This window comes from Microchirus variegatus (genome assembly GCF_963457635.1).
Source record: "Microchirus variegatus genome assembly, chromosome: 4".
Classification (NCBI taxonomy): domain Eukaryota; kingdom Metazoa; phylum Chordata; class Actinopteri; order Pleuronectiformes; family Soleidae; genus Microchirus; species Microchirus variegatus.
The window spans coordinates 22003004-22027001 of record NC_139805.1 but is presented as its reverse complement, the minus strand read 5'-3'; the positions used below and the strand labels follow the sequence as shown (position 1 = coordinate 22027001).

The window sequence follows — 23998 nt, the reverse complement described above, 5'->3', positions numbered from 1 at the left end:
ATATTGCATTCACTTGGGGGGAAAAAAACCTGTTTTTTGATTTAAAAAAATTTCTGTTTTGCTGACTAATATTTTTTTTCCTGTTTTTCTAATTTTTTTCCCTGTTTTTTTGAGTAATTTTTTTCTGTTTTTGGAGTAATTTATTTTCTGTTTTTCAGAGTAATGTATTACCTCCGCCACGGAGGTTATGTTTTCGCCGGAGTCTGTTTGTTTGTTTGTTTGTTTGTCTGTCTGATAGTTAGCAACATAACTCGAAAAGTCAAGGACGGATTTGGAAAACAGAAAGAAAAAATTTGCACGAAAAACAGAAAAAAAAATAACTCCGAAAAACAGGAAAAGTATTACTCAGAAAATCAGGAAAAAATCAGACAGAAAAACAGGGAAACAAATATTAGTCAGAAAAACAGAAAAAAAAGATTAAAAAAAACAAACCGAAAATTAATTACTCAGAAAAACTGGACTTTTTTTTTTTCAAGTGAATGCAATACGCTTCTGTACTTTACTACCAAATAAAGTAATAATAAGAATAGTTGATCATGGTATGTATTTATAAAATACATGAATTCATTACCTTCCACTCTGCTTTACTCAAGTATCCCTTTTTATGTACTTTATACAAGACTGTCCAGTTATCCATCTCTCCGATGCTCCGTGAAGGCAGCATTTCTCAGCTGCACGAAGGAAACTCCAGCTCCCAGGATTCTCCTCTGGCGCACGCGCTCTACGTACAACGGCCCAAAGGCGTTGGTGGTGGCTGGCGTCCGTCCGAAGATGCATCGCTCCTCAGCAGCAGCAGCAGCAACTCCGCTGTACCATTAAACCTAAAACATACACCCGGGAACGAAAGAGAAATAGCGGCGGTGTTTGCGGCTCAGGCGGCGCCGTAGTGTCTGCGCAGCGAGATGGGCGACCAGAAGGTGAGCGGGAACCGGGGGAACAGGTGTCTGTGATGGGGGAGAAACTGCTTCAGCAGCAGGGCGTTAGTGTACAAAGGAAGGAGGCGGGGGAGACGGAAGGAGAAGCCGGGGACTTTGTGGATGCTGCACGGGCTCGCGTTTCACAGCTGTGGTGTTTATTTTAATGGACCTTTGTCCGGTTACAAGCTTCGTCTCGTTCGCTCCACCGACGACTTGGTGCAGCAGTCACGGAGGGACCCGGGCCTTGGCTCAGCTCTTCTCTCGCATCAATAAACATAACACACTCCTTCACTATGAATGAGCCTTTTCATTGTGACACAGCAAGCGAAATGAAGGGCAGTGGTCAATTACAATGGGACAATAATACGATATTATCACGATAAAAAAGCAGTTGGTCATGGTGAATTTTCCTCATTGTTATAATTGTGAATGGAGAAAATGGTTAATATCGTTGTTACTGGCTTTTAAAGTCTGCCTAGGTCACTAACATATAGTCCTAGTCCATTATTTTTGTTTCAACAGTTTATTACTATCTAATTTAAAGGTCCAGTGTGTAAGAATGAGTGAGGAGAAACCCAGCCTACTTTAGCAAAGTGAATCAGTCATCTATGGTGGCCTTGACATACCAAAAAGGTTATTGTTCTTAATTAAATTATCCTGTCATGCACATTGTGGCTGGTTTGTCTGTTACAGCTACTGTAGAAACAAGATGGCGGCCTGTGTAAAGCAAGGAGCAACACGTTACAAAAATTTAACAATTTAATTTGAACTCCGACAGGATTTAGCATACGTACTCGTAATTACCGTAACGCCTAGAACGCTTGTGATATCTAGAAAATACCAAAACTATGGACTGGCGATCTGTGCACTGTGACCTCGCCTTTTTGCCCTATGTCAGCTGAGAATCCGGTAGGAAACGGATGGATTTTTACCGGAAAGAAGGAAAATAGAGATTTGCGCCCGTATACTTGTCATTACGGTAGCCCTCATGACATCACAGACCAGATTCACCAGCACGTCACACATGTTTGTGACAGCGTCTCAGTACCGTAAAGCGAAAGTTGGTAGAAAAAGGGGCAGAAGCACTCACTCATTGAGCATTTTTTGACAATTCTACCGCCATAAAATCTTAATAAATCCAGGCGGCCTGATTATCATGATGATCATAAGAGGGTTAAACCAATTATAAATGTGTTTAATGGTGTTATTTCACCCTAACACGCCCAAATAGGACAGACAAGACCTTTAAGATTCTTGTCTTCACTATTCAGTATATTTCCATTCCTTATTAAGATGTTTTTTTTTTACATTTTTGGTAACGTACACAATATATTTTGTACCAAGAGTAACATTAATTCATGTTTCTTCTGTAAGCTTTCAAAAGGATGTGCACCAGTACACCAGTGTGTGTGTTTCCTGTCAGCCTCATTATTAAATTATAAATGCTTGTGTCCGTGAAGTGTCCTCTCTCTGCTCATGAGCTAGTCCCCTCTGATCCCCTCTGAAGAACTCATGTGTAATCATCTTTAAAGGGAGATGAAAGCATAAAGCTGATTGTTCTTGCCGCACAGCCAAACACGTGACTATGTTTACATGGATAAGCTCAGTATTGTCCACCTGATTCGGACTAAGACGAGGTTTTAACAATCCTCAAAGATGCTCTAAATAGGTCCTCAGTCAAAAACATGCTCAAATAAAAACAAATGAAACATACACACATCATTCGTCCATAGTCACACACTTAAAATCAAATCTCAGAAACATAATGAGGCAAAAGGAGAGCGTAAAATAGATTATTTAAGATTACAAACGGGTCTTAAGGGGTAGGTTTTGGGTGGTGGCTGCAGTGATGTCATGCGGACGGAAATGGACACCACTTGTTTGAATATTGACTTTATTCCGTCATAATCCACTTTCACAAGTTGCCAATACCCATTTATATTCTGGTTTGCATTTTACAGAGTGTCATCTGATGATGACTCATGTCTACATTACACCCACTGCTGTGGTAACTCACAAGAGAATATTATAATCTGATTACGTTGTATACATACAATTAATGCAAAGAAGGTGTCGTTACGCCTGAATCTGATCTTTAAAGGAAGTCGTGTTGCTCAGTGGGCGACATAAACACACACACAGTTGCTGTGTGATTATAGTTTGTCTGTAGGAGTGATTTGTATTTGCTCTGTGTTCGTCTGTTGTGTGGATTTGTATGCTGCACGAGTGAAGTATCTGTGTTATCTTAAAGCGGAACTAGACCGGAAGTTCCTATATCGCTGTTTTTTTTGGTGTGTATCTGCGTCATTACCTTGTTTATGAAGCCTGACGGTTCGAAACAAACAGTTCAGCCATTGCTGAGAAAGTTGTTTTATTGTAATCTCGGGGCTCAACGAGATCACTGAAAATCCCGTTAATGTTACGTAAGCAGCGGTTCTCCTGAACAACCGATCGTCCTGCTCCGGGCGGTAGTCCGGGCACATCCGGTTGCGTACATTGAACCGCAGAAGAAGAATAACGTCCGTTGTGGAGGTGTTTCACGAGCAACAGTGTCTTCTGACTCTGGGTCTGACTCCGGTTTAAAGTCATAAAGGGACTGCGGCGGGGAGTCGTGAAGAAGCTATTTTTAAACACTGTTAAAACAATGTTTTGATAATGAGTAGCAATGCATCCACCGCTCCAGAGAGGGAGCTGCGCTTCTGAGAGCTGACGTGATAGATTACGTCACTTCCAGATACCTGGCCAATCACAACACAGGTGGGAAGGCTCTATGCTGGCTGGCCAATCACAACACACTCTGTCTTCTCGGGCGAGATTTATGGCTAAAAATAGCGCGACTGACAAGCGCTTCGAAAAGGACAGATTTCAATCGGCTCGTTTACATCAACTAGGAGGATTATGACCATAAAAACAACTTAATATATGTAAGTAGACCTCCATAACTCACATATATGTGCAACAGGACCACTCTATGTGACCTTTAAGAGATTTTCTGCGCACAACAGGGCAAAAAGGAAACTGGGTAGCTGCAGCGGCCCTAGGCCCTGTAAATCTGTATTTTAACAGCAGTTTCTGTATTGGTCTGACTCAAATTTCCTCCAAGGTAATAAAGTTTATCTTGTCAGAAAATTATTGTAACATATATGGCTGTTTAATTAAGTCTATCTGAACCAGGCACAAATCTATATATTGCTGTCCATGTAAACCATTGACCTTATCCTGATTCTGAAGAATTAAGGGTGCATTATGTAATAAATCTAAAGCAACTGGCCATAAAATCCTCCTAATATGTCACAGAGACTCAGGAATAATGTTCATATAACAAACTGAACTCACCAACAACAACAGTACAGACAAAATATTTGCATTAAAAAAAATCTTTTGTAGACTGCAAATCATGTTTATGTTTGGAAATCATGTTTTGGCATGTGGCACCACCTACCGCCGTCTACCGATCATTGCCGTCTGTAGAGTCTCAGCTGCTGAGCAACCATGGGTTTCCAGTTACGTCAGAAAACGAAACCTAAAAGACCGGTATTTTGAATTTGAATGTACTAACAGTTTTTATCCACATTCTTACATATGGCACCTTTAAGTTTGATCTTATTCTGGTGGTCGTTTTAACATGAGTTCTGACTCTATCACTGCTGTATAAACTTGCGAAAAGAAGATGTAATCTGGTCAAATCGTGTCTCCATAATCAAGATATTCCTTAATGCTGTTAAATTGGTAGTGCATTTTAATCTGGTTGATATCCCTGGCAGAGCTGCTCTAGTGTTTGGATGAAGAGAATCCTGCAAGAGTATTTAACTGTAATCTCCTGGATTTCTTTTGTCTAAAACAATGATGTTTTTGTCTTCTCATCAGGAGTCTCTGCGTAAGATCACCCACACACTGGCCGTGAAGAATGAGGAGATTTCAAATTTCACCTGCACCCTCAAACAGAGCCTTGACAATCTGGAGGTACAAGTGCACACATGGCAAAACCAAGTTTTTCCTTTTTTTAAGGGAAGTATTTCAGCTCGTTCCTTTTGGTTACCTTTAGGCAAGCTCCAGCCGAGTGCAGGACGACATGCAGTCCGAGTTCACTTCCCTCCACAAGGTCCTGGACGAGATGAAGGAAAACATGCTGACGCGCATCAAACAGGAGAGAGCCAGTCGCACATATGAGCTGCAGGTACCAACTGATGTGTCTGCATTCATAACAACTAATGTATTTCAGCATGAATACAGCTAGACACATATTTTAATCTACTCAAGCTATGGCTGATTATTGCTCTGCAACTAACAATTTCTTTCATGATCTATTAATCAGTCGATTATTTTGTCCATTTATTGATTTGTTGGTTGGTCTGTTAAAAATGTCCGTTATGTTGATGTTGATTTTAAATGACGATGTATGTACTCCAATGTCCACACTGATTCAGTTTTAATGATTTATATTGAGCAAAGAAACCAGAAAAATATTCACATTTAAGAGGCTGAACTTGTTTTAATTTAGTGCTGTGCACTAGGTTAACGCATGTTGCTGAAAAAGATGTGTGTGACACCCTAACCCTAACCCACGAGTCCAGGCACAGTTTACCAGTTAGCTCCGTTAGCTGCATTAGTGCATTAGCTCGATTAGCGACGTTAGCGCGCCTACAGACGAAAATAATCAGCGTACCTGTGTACCTCTGTTTTCAAAGTTTAGCGTTTCTTTAGAGACTCATTTTAAAAATCCGGTAAAAAATTTGCTTTGTGACTTCAGCTCTGGCTGATTTAAAAATTCTGTCATTACATGGCTATTTGTTTTGTATGATTCTCTTCAAAATACAAAATACTTTCTCTCCTTGATCTTTGGCATGTGCTCAAATAATGCAGCTAACTCCAAACAAACCCTGTACAGAGAACATAATAGTTCCATTATACTGCAGGGGGAACCGATGAGAGTTTGCAGATGTCTAACTGTGACTTGAATGTTTTCTGCAGAGTCAGCTGGGCGCCTGCTCCAAAGCCCTGGAGAGTTCAGAGGAGCTGCTGGAGCTGGCCAATCAGACGCTCTGCTCCTCTGAGACGGACGGTTTCACTCAGGTAAGTGACAAACTCCTCTGCTGCTGCTGCTGCTGCTGCTCCTGCACTGCTCTCTGTTTATTACTGCATTTTTAACGAGTGACGATAAACATCAATGTCCACATGTACGGTTTTAATCTGTCCTCCTTGTGTCGTCATACTACTAGTTGTTTTTTAACACACACAGCCACCTGCAACTTTTTTTGTGTCCAGTGATGATGGGACTCAGATTTCTCTTTGCTCCGTATCTCCTTTCTCTTTTCCTTTCCCTCTCTGCTCCTCCTCTCCAGGCGGCCAAAGACATTAAGGATAGGTATAGTACTCAGACATCCTTTTGCTCCCCCCCACTTTGTCATAGCCTCCTATAACCAATGAGCTATCTCATCGTATAGCATGCATGCATTCAAACGTATAGCCACCACACCCGTTCTGTAGACAATAAGCACTGTGGACAGACTTTCCACACAAGTCCATTTTGTCTTTTGTTTCCCACTGTCTTCCATCTGCTGTCCGCTCTTCCCTGGATGAAAGCTGCTCCATTCGTAGCGCTGCCTCCTTAGTGTTGATGAGGGTGATGAGTTGAGTCATAGTAACAGAAGTCTAGCTGGTGGCTACATCCACATTACTCCTTTTTTATTAAAAATTACATAAATTCACCAGAAGATCACTGAAAACAGAAGCTTAAGTGTTGCTGGGTTCTGTTTTCATTTGAGTCTGGGCAGTGTATTCCACGTGCAGTACATTAAATCCATCCCTTTCTTATGCTAATATTGAAGAAAATTATAATCTGATACATAATATTTATTGTATTCATGTTATTGTATTATTGCCCGGCCCTACTGGACCAACACAAATGTAGATGATACAGTTTCCCACATTCAGTTCCTCATCGACAATCAGTTTTGAATGAAAAGCTCAACTTCACCTCATTTATTAATCGGTCTAACAACAGAAATCCTCTTCACTTGTATTTTCGGATACTAAGCAAACAACTGCACAGGACAGAATCATCTTCCTGTTTAAACCAGCATACACATGACTGGTTTACTGCATGATATGCATTTATTAGGCGGGGTTTACTTTTATTTGATGTCATTCTCAAATGAAAAGGTACTAGTGTGGATGTAGCTGTAGTGATGAGCACTAGAATCACCAGTTTTCTTCCCCCTCCCCTGTCTCAGATTCAGTTGAATAATGCACCACGCTTGTTTCTACCTCGTGTGTTTGTGTCTCTGTCTGTGCATCTCTTTGTCTGCAGTGTGACAATGGCTCCAGCCTTTCGCCTCTCCCTGAAGGCTAAAGCCAGTGACAACATGAGTCACTTGATGGTGGATTTCAGCCAGGAGAGGGAGATGTTGCAGGGACTCAAGTTTCTGCCAGGTCTGCTCCACTTCCACTGCAAAGACACGCATAGAAACAAACTGAATTTACTGATTTACATCTGATGTGTGCTTGTTATTTACTAGCGTATATAACGACACGTATGAAGGTTGAAGATGCAACTTAAACACATACCTTTTTGGTGTGATAATTAAAGACACCATTACATGTATTTTCTCTTTTGCTCTTTGCACATCAGAAATGTGCTTGGATGTATAATTTTGCCATTTTAAAGATACATTTGGTTTAATAGTGATAGATAAACAACACCATCTATGTTTATATTGGTCCCTTATTGGCTTTGGGACAGGGCCAAGAGACATCATGTATTATTTCTTATCAAAAAACAATGAAGATAATTACTTCCAATTATCAATCACGTCACTTTCTGACTGGAATCGTTTGACTCAACGCGGCACTATGTCCTCACCAGTGTCGCACTACTGCTTTCTGTGGCAGATCAAAACCGAAACTGCGGCTGACATGAAAACCTTAAGACTCGCAGTTTGGCACCGTGTTGAGGTTTTGCAATAGGAAATTCACAGACATCACTGGCTGCCAGGTGATTATTGGATGATACCAGCTGTCAATCACAATGGTGTCTATTGGTGTCTCATGTGCTGTGCTTTAAGTGGAGCTGAATCCAGCGATTAAGACCATTAACTCTGTTTAGTGACGTTCTACCTGAAGTGAGAAGTCATTGCCACATACTTCTCGTCAAACAGACTTTTGTTTTTTTTTCCAACCAGTGGAGTTGTTGGTCACCCATGTATATGGTTTATGGTTCTTTTCGTCATTGACCCACCTCTCTACAAAACTTTATAGAAATTGTTGCTGTTTAGCTTTTTGAGAAATGATGACAGTTGGACAAACAAAGAAACAACCAGCAATTAAACTGACAATTCTACAGTATTTTAAAGATTTATTTTTTTATTACAAATGTAACTGGGCGGTAGTTCAAAATAGGAGTGTTGTTAAACTGTCATTGATGAATGTGCAGTAATAAATCATGAGCAAACATTGCGCAGTCAAATAGTCTGTGTATATAAATTAGTCAAAGGACATGAGCTGCATCTCGTAGCCTGAAAGCTTTTTCACACAGTTATGAAACCACAGAGATTCGTCTCTCAGTTGTGCTGTGTGTGTTTGTGTGAGACTTGTTAACCTCTTGAGTGTGAGTTTGTCCTATTGCCACAGACGGACTCTTCTGATGTCTACTTGATGTAACCATAGACACTTATCATGGTAGCCGTAGTGACTTGTAATGTGAGAATATACAGTGCTTCATAAATCTATGAGACCACCGTTCATAAAAATTAGATAACATAATAGATATCTTATGCATTGTCCAAAAAATGTGTTTAAAACAAAAAATTCTTCTTATTTATTTGGCAAAAAAACAAACATAATTCATCTTTCTATACCCAAATGTGAGCCAGCGGTTAAAGAGCTTCTACAGAATGACAGAAACAATTAATTTTTTTAATTATTACAAATGCTGTAAAATAAATGCTGCATATTTGTCCTTGTTTATTTAATACTTAGTGATTAGTTTTACATAGATATTTATTTACTTAAACGACCAAACAACAGTGTATAGGACCAGTTAGCTGAGGCTATAATGGGAACAAAATTGATATATGCATGAAAAAGTGTTTAGTATTTTAAAAGTGCTCTTTAAAGCAAAACTATGCAAGTTGTTTACCTTTAAAATAACAGCTACACTGTTATTTTGATGTGTTATTTTGTGAGTTTCACAAAAGTCACTCAGCAGATTCTGTGGAAGTTTTCCTGTCAACTCCAGCTTCAAATATCTGGATAATGTCCTTAGTGAGCCCATGCAAGAACAAAGCTAGAAAATATTCAGATAATTCATAGCTAGCGCTCTGCCTCCTTCATGCTCAAGCCAGACTCCATCCTTCGCCTGAATCTTCATGTTAATGTCTAAAAGCTCAAACTGACAGAAAGTGTAAGAAAAAATGAGCTGAAGTTGAGTTAAAGATGTAAAAACCTGCTTTAATAGTGAGCGACAGCATGTCCAGTAAAATATATAATATTCCTTTGATGAATATTCCGTGTGTTCAGTGTGGATAACTCTCCGTAACAGAAACGCCTTTTCTACTCTTTCACATTCAGTTCCTGCCACTCCAGAGATCCAAGTATCCGAGTGCCAGGTGTGTGACAACACGGTGAGCGTAGTGTGGACCTTACCGGAGCCCGACAGTAAGATAGACCACTACATCCTGGAACATCGGCGGACGAACCATGAGGGTCCACCACGCATCAGAGAGGACTACCCCTGGATGGTGTTGGAGGGGATACGAGAGATGGAACACACACTGATGGGTAGGAGGAGGATGGTGACAAGAGTTGTGGCATTTGTTGTCTTAACTTTGAAGAAGATGATTTCTAAAAGATAATTCTGTGTCGTTTATTGTCAGGTCTGCGGTTTGACACCCGTTACATGACGTTCAGAGTGAGAGCGTGTAACAAGGCTGTGGCGGGAGAGTTCTCTGAGCCAGTTACACTAGAAACCCACGGTGAGAATACTGGGCACGCACATTTGTCATATACACACTGGAACATTAAGTATGACATTTAATGGTTCTGTTGATAGGAATTTTTTTAGCATTATTGATCATTAATTCCGTAAATATGTTCAGCATTTTGTGATGCGATCACTTCTGTCACTTCTGCATCTCTGATTCTAAGCCTTGAAGAAATCTGGCCTGTGATGAGAGACCTGGAGAGAGAGAGGGTTCTCCTATTAGCTGTCTTATTACAACTACTCTGCCTCTGACTTCAGCACCAGCTACAACTTCTTACACCAAAACCTTCAATAAATGATAGAGTCTTAAAAAGAGTCCGACAGTAAACAGAATTAAACACATGTTAAAATCAGCAGAGTTTCAAGAGAAAACATCTGTCATGCACTCTTATTTGCCCGACCCTGCCCTCTTCTACTGAAAAGATTTGATTTTTTTTTTAGTTTCACAGTTAATAAGTCTGCTTCCTCTTTGGTTTCTAGCTTTCACCTTCAAACTGGACGCTGCTTCAGCCCACCAGAACCTAAAGGTGGAGGACTTGAGCGTGGAGTGGGACAGCAGTGGAGGGAAGGTGCAGGAGATCCGCAAAGAGAAGAACCGAATCAACTCCCCAATGCACTCTCCAGCCAGGTTGTAAGAATGTGCATTTCAAACCAAATGATTATTCACATTTGTTCTGACTTTAAGCAGATGAATCATAGGGAACATGATGTGTTCTGTGTTTTTTTTCTTTCTCCCTCTACACTGTCTGGCAGCTGTGCACTGAATCTATGTGTGTATAAATAGTCATTTTACATCACACATGCCTGTAATCAAGGAAGAAGAGCAGTCATCGGTGTCAGAGAAACTGTGTCACATGAAGGTGGAGCACCTGTGCTGCTCTTTCTTAACCTCTTTATTTAAATACACCTTTGACACAGATTGTTTTAATGCTTAAATTGGTTTAATGCTTAAAGCTTAAATTGTTTCACACCTTTAAAAATGTCCAAGTTCAGTAACCAACCACACTTATTAGCCCTGCGGTTGTGTCACTGCTGCCATTATGAATAAATCCCTATTGTTTTTTATAACCAGGTCAGCCCTCATGTCTCCTAAGAGAGGACCAACAGCTCGTCCAGGCAGAGACAGGTTTACAGCAGAGTCCTACACAGTGCTGGGTGAGAGTGGACTTCTTAAATGTTGTATAATCACTCACACAACTCAAGATTTTCACTCTGTAAATTCCATACATTTATCTTCTTGGCTGTCGTCTCGTTGCAGCTGACACCACAATCGATGCCGGACAGCAGTACTGGGAGGTGCGGTTTGACAAGGAGAGCAAGGCCTTCGCTGTCGGGGTCGCTCTGCGAACCCTCGGTCGATTTGACCAGCTGGGGAAATCCAGCGCCTCCTGGTGCATCCATCTGAACAACTGGCTGCAGCAGAGCCTCACAGCCAAGCACAACAATAAGGCTCGAACACTGGACTGTCCGATCCCAAGCCGTATAGGCGTCTACGTCAACTATGATGAAGGTAATGTGAAAACACAGTGAAGTAAAACTGACAATAATGATGGTGCTCGGTTCTTCACATGAAACACTCTGATCTCACCGATACTGGAGAGAGTAAAAGATAAAACAGCTGATAAAATGTTTAATCCTGATGTTTTTGTCATTGTTAGTTTGTTGAAAAATATAGAAAGTAATGCAAAACAAATGCAGATTCTCCTCTTCACCTTATGTGTTAGAAGGTTTAATACAACTATGGATATTGAAAGACATTTTTTTAGGCATAGTTTTCTAAGCCATAATTATTACTATTAACTTTAACTTTTCTTGTTGTATGTGTGAGTGATTTGTCATCTTTGTTGGCTCCAGGTTTATTGTCTTTCTACGATGCCAAAACTAAGCAGCTAATGCACACCTTCAAAACCAAGTTCCCGCAGCCTCTTATTCCAGCTTTCATGGTGAGAAATGTTTCTTCATCAGTGTCCATTACCTATACAAACTTTCTTGTTGTGTCTTTTTGCGTTTGGAGAACTGAGAACTATGTGCCTCCCCCCCCGCAGGTCTGGAATGGTACCTTCTCGGTAGTGACGGGCCTGCAGGTGCCCAGCGCGGTGCAAAGTGGCCAGAGGAGGAACAGCGGCACCAGCAGCTCCAACGCCAGCCTAACATAGATCCATCCACTCTCTGCCCGCTGGACACTCACCAGCTCTGTCTGACCACAGTCACTCACCTGCTGTGACTGTGCTTGCAGCTGTATCATGGAAGAGTCACATCACTGGTGTCTGATGGCCAGGCCTGTTCCTCATGTATGTGTTGCATGACAACAACGAATGGTTAAGGGAACGAGTGAGTCATCCGCACACTCAGAAGTCTTCACCTGTACCACTCTGGCCGTTGTGATCGCTTGGGGCACATTAGGTGTATTCTTACTAGTTTACCTCTCTCTTCATTTATTTCGCACTGTCGCACTGCTGCTCGAGCAAAGGCTTAGCGCTGGCCGCTGCCCTTTCATCATTCCCTCCTTCCTTCCATCACCAGATCTATCAGTCGTACTGTCACGCAGCAGGCTGCAGGCGCAGGTTCGAGCCCTCACCTGTTTGCTCTCTTTCTCCCTGTGCCTTCATTGTCATTTCCACTTTGACAGGCCAAATCTTTAATTTAATCAGCACCAACCTGCTAATTTTCCACTTCAGCAATTGGTCTCCTTTTGTCCCCATTAAGTGTATTGTGTCGGTGTCAGTATAGCCTATCGTAGCTTAGTGGTAATTATCACCGACTGAATCCATATACAGTATGTAACTCAAAGAATAACCTGCTCTTAGACCATGCTGCTAGTCCATCACTGAATCATCAGGACTCTTTACGGATCATAAGAAATGAACTTGCACACGTTAAGGACGTAGTATTTGAATTCCCGCCAATACTTTATGGTGTTAACTGCATTTTCACGTTGTAGTGAGGACACACTTTTCTCTGGATCTTTAAAACTCCAGCTGAGGTTCTGAGAAGCATTTCTATTAAGGGATACAGTTCAGTTCAGCACATTATGCACATATTTGCTGTTCGATTATCAAAAGTTGACCTATATCACCCCCACTTATGGCAGCCTTCTTGTTGGATTAGTTAGCACACAGTGGTCCAGCACCTTTTAAGGGTGGAGGTAGAAGCACTGCAGTCTGTTGATTGGTTCTGTGTGAAAACAGGAATGGAATAGGAACACCTTTTCAATATATTGTGCATTATGACATAGAAGACAATTGTCGTACTGAGATGTTTTCACACTGTTTATGTAGCTGATGTGGTGATTGTCATTTAGTCCACAAACCCTGCTGTGGAAACGCAAGCCATATCAGTGTTTTCTGTCTGTGGTGAGCTGAACTGTTCTGTTCTCCTTCGTGGAAATGCAGCTTTTGTATTAAACGAGTCACGTGACGGCCAGGCTCTGTACACAGTCTTAGTCTTGTAGTGGAGTCATAGAGGCTTCTGGACGATGGAAATGGCTGTTCTCTATACATTATATTCGCCTGACTGCACTCTAGGGCTTGTATGTTTAGTATGTTTGTGTCTAAATCCAATAACACAACTTCATCCACAGAGAGATGAGAGTAGTGGGCTCTCTGTTGAATAACAACTAGCTAGCCAGTAGCTCCAGTTAACAAATGATATGAGAGTTAAACAGAAACTAAACTCTGAAAATTGTTCATTGACATTTTTGACATTGATATCTGTGCACCATATGACCCCCCTGAGTAGCATCCACGTCAGTCTCACTTTGCCATGTTTCTCCCTCTGAATGCATATCCGTAGCCTGCAATGCTTTAAAGAAGCGTCCAGCTGAGAATTATGTTAGCTTTATTTCACGTGTCACGTTTTATTGTACAAAGTTGAATTTTTTTCCCACTATAATCAGCCATTGAGGTAATAAAGGAGTGAGAACAATTTGTTCACTGTCGTCATTTTCAACAAAGGACAACAAATATTCTAGTGCAACAAAGAGCAGAGTAGATACAGAACATTATGAACCTGACAGACTGGTTATTACTTTTAAACTTCTGAATAACAGATACTCGTCTAACCTCCAGGAACGAGAACAACAAAAACTTGTATGTACAGTACATCCATATGTATATATATATATTTACATCACGTCTATGAGACAAAACATAGACATTATAGTTCCATAAAAAAATATAAAATTATACATTATATGCAATCATACCAACAAAAAAGACAACAGTGAAAAAGAAAACACTGCTGTCAAAGATGAAAGTAAATAAACGTGGTGAAGATAATGGGCCCCTGTTTACAGGTGATTAATGCTAACGAGTGTCAGAGAAGGCTGAGTCGATAAAGTGTTAAGCCTCAGAGAAGCCTTTCTGCTGACAGGAAGCCAGTGAAGAGGTGGAGATCGACGTTTGAGAGGAAACCAGCTCCTCTCCGTCTCCGTGTGTGTCGGTCATTCTCGCAGACACGGTCTCTGAGACGACTGAACATCGCCGAAGCTGATGGTTTTCGCACGTTTCACGTCACTTTGCGCTCTGTTCAAACCGAAGTTTCAGCTCTGCTATAGCTGCAACAGAAAACAGTCACACAGAGACAAACGTTAGTTTTAAACACTTAGCAACTGCCCGTTACAATAATATAACCTAATATAATCTGAACTCAAAGCTGTGAGATTTGTGATTTGGTCAGTGCCACAATGATGATTTTTTGCAAATGTAGGCACCTATTGGACAATACCAGCTCTCAATTACACTGGTGTCCACTCACATCATTTATCTATTTTCCTCTAAATGACAAAATAAAATTGACACCATATTCATTGAAGAATAGTCAATACTATCATTACAGGCCATTAACTGCTCAGGAAAATGTTTACCAACATCATAAATCAAGTGAGAAGTAGCTAATTTTCCCATAGACTTCTATTCAAATGGATCTTTTTGCAGGCAGCAGCATTGCCCCCTAGTGGCTATCCAATGTATTGTTACTTTCAGATTTGCTTCAAGGGGAGGAAACTGGGAATCTATGTCCACTTTTTATTTATTTATTTATTTATTTATTTATTTATGATCTATGGTTTAATTTAATTAAGTAAGCATTGAACAATATGACATTTTTAATGTCACGATTATCCTGACCAAAACACAATTTAGTTTACAATATTGGGATAATTGTAAAAAAAAAAGTCACTTTACTACTGTAAGGTTTTGGTTTTTTTTGCAACGGGAACTGACAAGTCATGCTTTTGTAACACTTGTCAGTTTTTGTTTATGTGCATAAAATACAGTAGTTACAGTGCAGTAGTTTTGTACTTTGACTTATTTAAACTGTGCTTTCAAATCAGATTTTTGTTGTTGTTTTATGCCTTGAGATTTTAAATGCACCTCTGGAAGCCTGGACCCTGGTTTTTTAATTTAATATAAAAATATTTATTTACAATCCATACTGAACAGTCTATGGACCGAGTACAACAGGTGTCACCGGATTTGTTGACCCCCTCAAATTCAGAAGGCATAATCTAATGTATTGTTGTGATTTGTTGTAGGGGATCATATTTAACTAACAGTATGTGCTGCTTAGAAACAACGGACTGGTGTATTTTTAAGTGTAGAAAGGAAAATGCACGTGTTGAAGTTATGGGTAGATGCAGTATGCAGTAGAGTTCAGTTAAGAACGTAAAATGGGACATGATGTTCTTAAGTTTGGGAAAGCTGCCAGAAGCTGTCACAGTTGTTTTGTTTTTGTCTTCTGTGCCAAGAAGATTATTCTTTTGTAAGATTGAACTTTAATTCGGCTCATAACTGCGGCTTAAAATGAAAAGACAATTAAAGGAAAGTTTGATGATAAACAAAAGCTCCACTCACTCTGTCCTAAAGGGTCAGTGTGCGACCTCATTCTCGGCTCTGGGTTTGTGGAGGAGGCGAGGGAGGGAGTCGATGCTGCTGAAAGTGATTTGCGAGGAGCAGGAACTGGAGGTTTAATGGTGGGAGTTTTCCTCAGTTCTGTCCATTGAGAAAAAATAAAACGTGATGTTAGTCATACGGTGAGTAAAGGGGATTTTATTCTGAGATGAAGGATTAAATAATGGAAATTACGTTGTAGTGCAGCGACCGAGTCCTCCTCCGTGCTTCTGTCTGTCTGCACAACTGTTTGAACAGAGACGTGAGTTAAGCAGCGAGTAAAAAAAAAAAAATGGAGTCAAACCTGTTTGTGTTTGTAAGAGGGAAAATCCAGAGAGTGACTGATGCATTTAGAGTTAAACTTACACTCGTTTACAGGCCCCGAAACCAGTGACGGTGCTTCTTCTGTTGTTGGTAGTTTTACTGCAAAAGAAAACAAATGTATTGCTGAGTCAGTAATAAAAAAAAAACAACAGCTGCTGTCACATACAGTCTTAATAGTGATGAATCACTGCTGCAGGTGCGTTTGCTCGTTTATTTAAGTCCATAGAACTGAACTCTGTAGGAACGTGTAGCTGTGACTGAGTGAGTGGAGTCACGCCTTTACACTGTTTTTCACGCTGACTTTGTTCACACGCACAACAAGGATCTGACCTCAATCTGAGCTAAATGTAATCCAGATTATGAGTTGATAGAATACTGCATTCATATTCCTGTTTACATGTTACAATCATCTACATTCTGTCCACACTCCAGATTAAGACATTTACATTTACAATTAAAATACTCCATGTCTTAATCTAGTTTTTGCTGCATGGATTAAGATTTTGACGCGTGTCTTAAACTGATCAACACACAGATTATGGTAACAAACAATAAATGCAAAACATTGACATCAATAATCCAATTGTATAATCCAAATAAGATTGATAATGATGTTCATACGAGATGGTCATATATTCCTGTTTACATGTTACAGACGAAGTGCTGTTTACATGAAGTGTCTTATTTACAGTAGACTACTCTATTTATCTGATCGAAGACATTAGATTTTGATGTTAAATGTTTACATGCTACAAAGCTCAATGTGAATCCCATCCACATTACGTGAAATAATCTCACAACACTCCACTGCAATAGCAGATCATCATAATCACGTGGTCACTTTTCTGAATATTGCTATTTTGCGTCAGGGAAAGTCAAATATTAGCTCTTGCGGGTTGAGAGGAGACATTTCTTTTTTTCCACCTGCATACTTGGACATGTTTAAAGGCCAGAGAAAACTTGTCTGACGAGCAGTGTGTTAACCGTGTAGTGGCTGAATTTGTGTGTGTGTGTGTTATTGGATTTATTCAAAAAGTTACCTGGTCTACGAGGCAAACTTGGCGGGACGATGTTAGGACGGACGATGTTAGGACGGGCGATGTTTGACGGGAGAACCTTTGGTGGGACGACTTTTGGTGGGACAACTTTTGGTGGGACAACTTTTGGTGGGACAACTTTTGGTGGGACAACCTTTGGTGGGACGACTTTTGGTGGGACAACTTTTGGTGGGACAACTTTTGGCGGGACGACATTTGGTGGGACGATGTTTGGCAGGGCTTGTTGAACACTTATTTCTCCGTTCTCGTTGTCCGACTGAATAAAAGCTGTTAAAAAAAGAAGAAGAAAAAACTGAGCCACAGCTTAGACCAGTGCTGTGTGATGTGGAATACTGACACTAGATCAAATGTTGTGAATATGTGTTTGTACGTACTGATGCTTTTCTCATACTGTTCCTCAAAGAGCAGAGGAACCAGAACTCGGTCCGTTTTCTCGACTAAGTAGTTGACCACATCCTGCAGCGTGGCACATGGGACCTGCATGGGTGAAAGCATGCATTAGAACTCACTCTGCAAAAACAAAACAAGGATTTTTTTTTTACCTACATTGTACTAGGAAGTCATTAACCACAACATTATAGTTATGATATTAATTGGACAAAGAATGAAATCGTGTGCCAGAACATTTTGCACACAGTGAGTCATGACAGACAGAGTGACCGTGTGTGCTCAAGTCTCCCGTAATTGTTGTTGCTTGACCTGATTCTATCCCGGAAACACATGTTGTATTTACTCATCACGCCATTTACGATAAAGCCTCACAAAAAACAAAAAACAAACAGCGGCCATCAAGTACGACTTGTTATTACATTCCTGTTCTCCACCATCATGCAACTGGAGCTGGTTTACAGAATTTACTGCAGATTTTTATCAAGTTAAGTAAAAGACACGATGCATGACACTGATACATGTCTTCAAACACTTTTTAACAAACGACTCGGCTAATTAAAAAAAAATCTGCACTTGCTCGAGTCTAAAACATCTTACACAATAGCTTTGCAGCTTTTTCTCGCTGTTAAACAGTCGTTTATGACAAGAAACCAAAGATTCCATAGAGAAAACAAGAGATTTTTGCATCGCAGCGCACAGCAATTGATGCTTCTATCAGTGAGTTTATATGTGTTTATATGTACACTCAGATTTACCAAAGTGACACAAACATAACCAATGAGGCAGCAACTAAACCAGCAGCTCCCTGTCCCTGCAAGCTTAAACTGCAGATTTCCTGCAGAACTTTGGTGCAGGAGAGCGACTGCTTTACATATTTTTTTACCAATTTTATTATTAGGTGAGACTTTTATGAAGTTCTCCTTTGGGACTCCACTTGGCAGACATGTTTTCATTGATGGTGAGTGTACATTATGTGTCACTACCTCATATAAGCCCACTTCAAAAACACCTGAACTATCACTTTAACACTTACAGGGTTTTCCAGAGCGATGGCAAAGACCCCGTCATGTGTACGTGACACACGGTAGTGTTTGAATATAGCGCTGCGAGAGAAAGAGAGAGGCAGTCAGTGAGATATATCATGTGAGTAGATACCGTAAATATATATTTATAAAAGTGTTAATGAAACCAATATTTGAGACATTTTGGTCCTCAAATTTGAGTCAGGACTTAGTTTTAGGGTTAGGGTTAGAATTCATTTCAGGTGAGATTACAAGTTAGAGATGGGCATTTAGGTTAAGGTAAGAGGCTAAGGGTGTGTATTATGTCTATGAGTGTGTGCGTGTGTGTGCATACCCATCATGGTCCTCCTGTCTGGTGGTGATGGAGAAGGAGTTCCCAGCACTCCCAGGCCTCAGGAGCAGGTTTCCTTTCTTGCTTTCTTTCTCAAGCAGCAGTTCTGCCTCCAGCCGGGACACACCGTGGTAACAACTGAGAGAAAACACACACACACACACACACACATCACTGCATCATATGTCACTGGAAGAGTGTGTATTTTTTGTTTGAGTACTTCATAGTAACTCACGGTGGCACGTCCGTATCAGAAGTGTCAAAGGACCTGGAGGTGAAGACGCGCAGAGGAGCTTTTTCCTGTCTTTCCTTCTCCTGATCGACTGCCACTTTGAGCATGTGGAGCTGACCTGGGAGCAGGTTGAGGGAGGAGGGCACCGACAACTGTAAGGAAACGGGTAATTGTCAGGTAACTATGAGGCTGCATCTACGACTTCACTTTTCTGCACGATCATGGTAATGTTGTTTCCCTGCAAAAACTTTTTTGTTTTGCTTTCATACAAAGTGACATATATCCACGACATTAGGTACACATACATTAACACAAATATCACATGGTAACTGCTTTTTGCATTTAGTGATTCTAGTGGATGGATTTAAGTGCTTTTTATTCATTTAAACAAGACGTCTCAAACTTAACATAATAACAACTTATAATATGAGTTCTTTCTGTATTTCATTTAAATGAATAGATTTGTTTTGCATCATAAACCTGTGTTTATTAAGAGTTTTATATTGTCCCAAATCAAAACAAAGACTTTTATTTTGAAAATCTGTGAAATATCGTCACTACCCCCTACTTAAAAGTTGCTTTGGCTTCTTTTCTTTTTTTTTCCCACCTGACCAGACGGATGCTCAGTGGCCCCCAGGTCATTTGAGTTTGAGAGCCCCGATTTTCAACAACGATTAAATCTATTTATAATGTCGCACATCACTAACCTTAGACACAGAGATGATGTAGCCCTTCCACAGCTCACGGGCCTCTGTATTGGGGGCCTGTAGAAAAACAAATGGATGAAGAAGAAAAAAGAAACTGTGAAAAGAGCAATACACTTGGAAAAAAATGATGAATGACACGTTTACTCAAAGATCCTCACAGTTAATTTGATGTTTTCCTGTTTAGTGGTGACGGTGAACCGAGCTGCGTCCAAGTTCCGATCCTGGCTGCTGTCGTCCACGATGGAGATCACTCCGCTCACATCCAGCCTCTCTACATACTGAGGAAACACAGTATGCTCGATCACAAATATATATATATATATGTTTTATAATCGTGCATGTCATAACTTTGGCCCAAACAACGTACATCGGCGTCTCTTTTGTCATTGAAGAAGAAAAGGATGTTTCCACACAGGCAGCTCCACAGTTTGCGGGACGTCTGCACAAACACAAACACAAATGACAATTAGAAAAAGGGGATTTATTCTGTACTAAACATAACAAGGCTAATAAGTAGGACGCACGTGTGCATGTGACCTCATATCTGATGTGATGATGAGTCAAGAGTTTGTAGCCACAAGATGATCTTCGTGTGCTTTAAATAGTGCCAGAACTGGTCTGACCTGGGGGAGAAGCTGGTGATGGTAAACAGGTCGACTAATTCATTTAGTTTACGTAAAGATACATTTAGGAAGACAAAGAAAAAGTGATATCAATCTTCAGTCTTTTACCTCTTTTTAACACCTTAGCTGTTGATGAGATGTTTGTACCGATACATTTACCACCTTTAGTCATAACAAGCCTTTTCAAAAACATCTGCAACCCTCACATACTGTATATCCTGGTCATGTGACTGTGACGGCTCTTTTACTGTGTTTAGTGAAGCAGTTACAGCATCGTTAGGGTTAATTATGATGTGAAATAGAAATTCATTGAGACTTGGCACTGATCTCTGTGGACTGCAGGTGGGGCAGTGTGTCATTATATAGCTTCCTGTAAGTTCTGTGGACTTTGACGCCAGATTTTCAAAGATTGACAAACTGGGAGAGTGAGACCAAGCAAAGACCTTGAATAACATTTTATAACTGTGATCTGAAGGGAGGAGACTGGGTGTCGTCACGACGACTCTTTTCCAGTAGAGATGAGGAATTTTGGTCCGTATCGGAGCATGTTTGCCTTATAATGTCAAGTAGTTTCAGCTGAGCTGAGTGTGTTTAGTCTTGTATCAGTGATTTATTCTTTACCAGCCTGCCCTTCCACTTTGTTCCTGTTACTTTCCTTGCCCTTATCTTTATGGCACAGAGAACTGACAAGCAGTCAGACCAGTTGGGACAAAAGTGTCACTGAGAGTCTGGATTCAAAGTCCACATAACTTTCAAGAAGCCTTATAATGACACGCTGCCCCACCTGCTGAAAACAACTCCGAGCCCACATTTACCTGCAGGGCTGTCAATGACTGTAACCAGAACACACACTTGTAATAAGACCTCTTATCAAAGCAGGAGTTTTTTTGAGGTTTTAAATACTTTGCTTCAACTGAAGGTTGATCTGAATGTGAATAAAACTAAACCTCTCCCCCTCTGTATTGGATAGAGTTGTTTTGCACATGTGCTGAAAACATGTTTCACTGAATTTTATCACCGACTCTCATCACCTGTAGGCTCCAACATGTATTCACCCTGGATGGATCTCCAGACCATCGTAGGGCAACTAAAATGTAAGTTATATAAAGATAATCCCTCTCTTTGGTTCATGCAACTACATTCAGGTCTTTCTCTGTAAAGAGTTTACAGTTTAGACACTAAATCCCTTTAGTTTAAGGTCAAAAGAATCTATTGTTATTGCAGTGGTTTTGTCACAGTTGACCTGTAGATTTGTCAGACTTCTGTCCTATCACTGGAAAAACCTGACCTTAACCACAAAAAGACACATTCCAGAGGCGTGTCGTCACCTTTGTTGTGGTTCTGGCAGTGAAATGTTCCACTTCTTTGTCTTGATTTGGGGGGTTCTTTCTCTCTTCTTCTTGTTTCATTGTTTTCACATCTCTTACATTTGAACCCCAATACATAAATAAATAAATAAATAAATAATCGCTGGATGGATGGAAATCCAGCAGAAACTAACTAACTAATCAAAAACTTAACATGCATCTCGTGAAAATAAAATACGTGAGTAAATTGCTGCACGTCTGCTACACTGCAGGAATCATGTCAGCAGTATGTCAAAAAGTCAAAATACTGGAGTTTCACTGTGTTTCTGGTATAAAAAATTATAGGAAGAAGAAACATCAGCATTTTAAATGAGGATTTCTGAATATTTGTTACCACAGCGGTAGCATCATGATTTTGAAATGGATGTGACACCACTTTTTGTTATGTTTATTTTCTCAATCGGTTAATCTGACGATTATCAAACCAGGAAATGATCAATCAATCAATCAATCAATCAATCAATCTTTATTTATATAGCCCACAGTTTACAAAACATAGTTTGTCTCACGGGACTTCACAGGGTTGGTAACATCCTCTGTCCTTAGACCTTCGACAAGACATTCTTGAATGTCTTGTTTTGTCCACAAACCAGAATGATTCAGTTTTAATGATTTCTTTGTTATATGGAGCAAAGAAATTAAGAAAATATTCACATTTAAGAAGCTAAAACAATCAGAAGTCTTGTTTGAATAATGAAAAAAGCTTCAAACCAATTCATCGATTATCAAAATAGTTGACGATTATTCTAATAATTGATTAATGGAGTAATTGTCTCAGCTCTATTTAAAGCAATAACAATAAAGACAGTATCAGACTCCACGTGTGACATGGAGTCATTCCCATTTCAAATATTAGTCATTCTAAGCTGGAACTTCAAGTCCTCTAACTGATAACTTGATTAAACACAATCAGCAACCATTTTGTATTGTTTGATCAATTATGTCTGACATACAACAAGGCAAATATTGAAATGACTGCTCTAATCAGAGTCAATATCAATACAATCTTTAAAGATCAACGATCAGTGTTTGTCAACCTTATACAGATGCACAATACACACAAACAAAATTAATTATCATTAACTATAGTATTATAGTCCATGATAATAGCAGTGCACCTGTTGCACACCAGTTTGCACAGAAAACGCATCTCTGTTTAACAGCAGCTCACCTTGTTTTTGAACGACCTCTTCTCCAGGTAACCCTCATAGTAACAGGTGGGCAGTTGACCCCGCTGACGGCCATTACGCCTCGCCATTTCCACGTGTTTACACTCAACAGAACTTTGACCCGACAAACTGAGTGTGTGAGGTTTTCTCTATAATAAACTCCAAGTCCTGTTTGCCCCGTAACAAAGTTTCCCGGAGAGGGCGGGGTCAGAAGGGGGGCGGGGCCAACCCTGACGCTGACAGTCTCCTGAGTGCTGATTGGTCAGAGTGTGGAGCAAGTTTACGCTTTCAAAATTTCCCCAGGTGCACACAAACACTTATGACATAATCCACGTCTTTCTCGCGAATGGAAAACAATGGTCCTTTTGTTTGTGTGCGTGCGTGCGTGTGTTTGTTTTGTTTTAATTATTCCTGTTTGATTTCTAATTCAGGCAATTTTCTATATAAAATGGGTGTAACATGATGCGACACCTTTTAAGGTTTATTAGGAATTATTATCAATATTCATTAATAAATTTCTATAGATGTACAGTCCAGTGTCGTGTACAGGAGGGGGGCCCTGGGGGCAATCGCCACTCGTGGTGCCCTAATGGACAAAAACGTGTTAAAATTTCCTCTAGAATGGTAAAAAAAAAAAAGTCCTACTGACTGTCATTCATGTGGCCTCTAAGGTAAAATATATATTAAAGAAAATGTAGTGTTTGTAGAAATGTAGAAAAGGAGTGTCTTTGCTGGGTTCCCCTTACCCTAATATCACAATATAAAACTGGTGATGGAAACGCCTACATTGCCAAAAGAAAATCACATCCTGAATAAAAAAGTTGATTTTGACGCTCAAACTGTGCAGCTTCCCACTACACTTCACTACACACAAGGGCAGAGGAAGTCTAGAGCTGAATGTGGGTCCAATCACCAACAACCTCAGCACAATCAGCCTGAGACTCCTTTAACTGATCATCTGAACTCAATTAACTGAGTTAACTGAAATCA

The 23998-nt window shown here is 40.2% G+C and overlaps 2 protein-coding genes across 2 annotated transcripts; one reads left to right on the top strand and one right to left on the bottom strand.

Annotated features, from left to right (window-relative positions):
• The first annotated feature begins 846 nt into the window (after nt 1–846).
• On the top strand, nt 847–12073 carry fsd1 (fibronectin type III and SPRY domain containing 1). Its single transcript, XM_083888740.1, has 13 exons — nt 847–917; nt 4785–4880; nt 4963–5094; nt 5889–5990; nt 6260–6282; nt 7228–7349; nt 9486–9695; nt 9791–9889; nt 10378–10525; nt 10970–11052; nt 11156–11407; nt 11752–11840; nt 11943–12073. Exons 1-13 carry the CDS (start codon nt 903–905, stop codon nt 12051–12053), a joined length of 1482 nt encoding a protein of 493 aa, XP_083744866.1. The 5' UTR covers nt 847–902; the 3' UTR covers nt 12054–12073.
• A 2335-nt stretch (nt 12074–14408) lies between these two features.
• Nucleotides 14409–23097, bottom strand: LOC310926132 (signal-transducing adaptor protein 1-like; the record flags this gene model as incomplete). The annotated part of the gene is made up of 11 exons (XM_083888233.1): nt 14409–14452; nt 15750–15887; nt 17150–17434; nt 17542–17644; nt 18591–18660; nt 18914–19048; nt 19146–19294; nt 19850–19906; nt 20008–20127; nt 20217–20288; nt 23011–23097. The coding sequence occupies 11 exons, from the start codon at nt 23095–23097 to the stop codon at nt 14409–14411; spliced, it is 1260 nt and encodes a 419-aa protein (XP_083744359.1).
• Between the last annotated feature and the right edge of the window lie 901 nt (nt 23098–23998).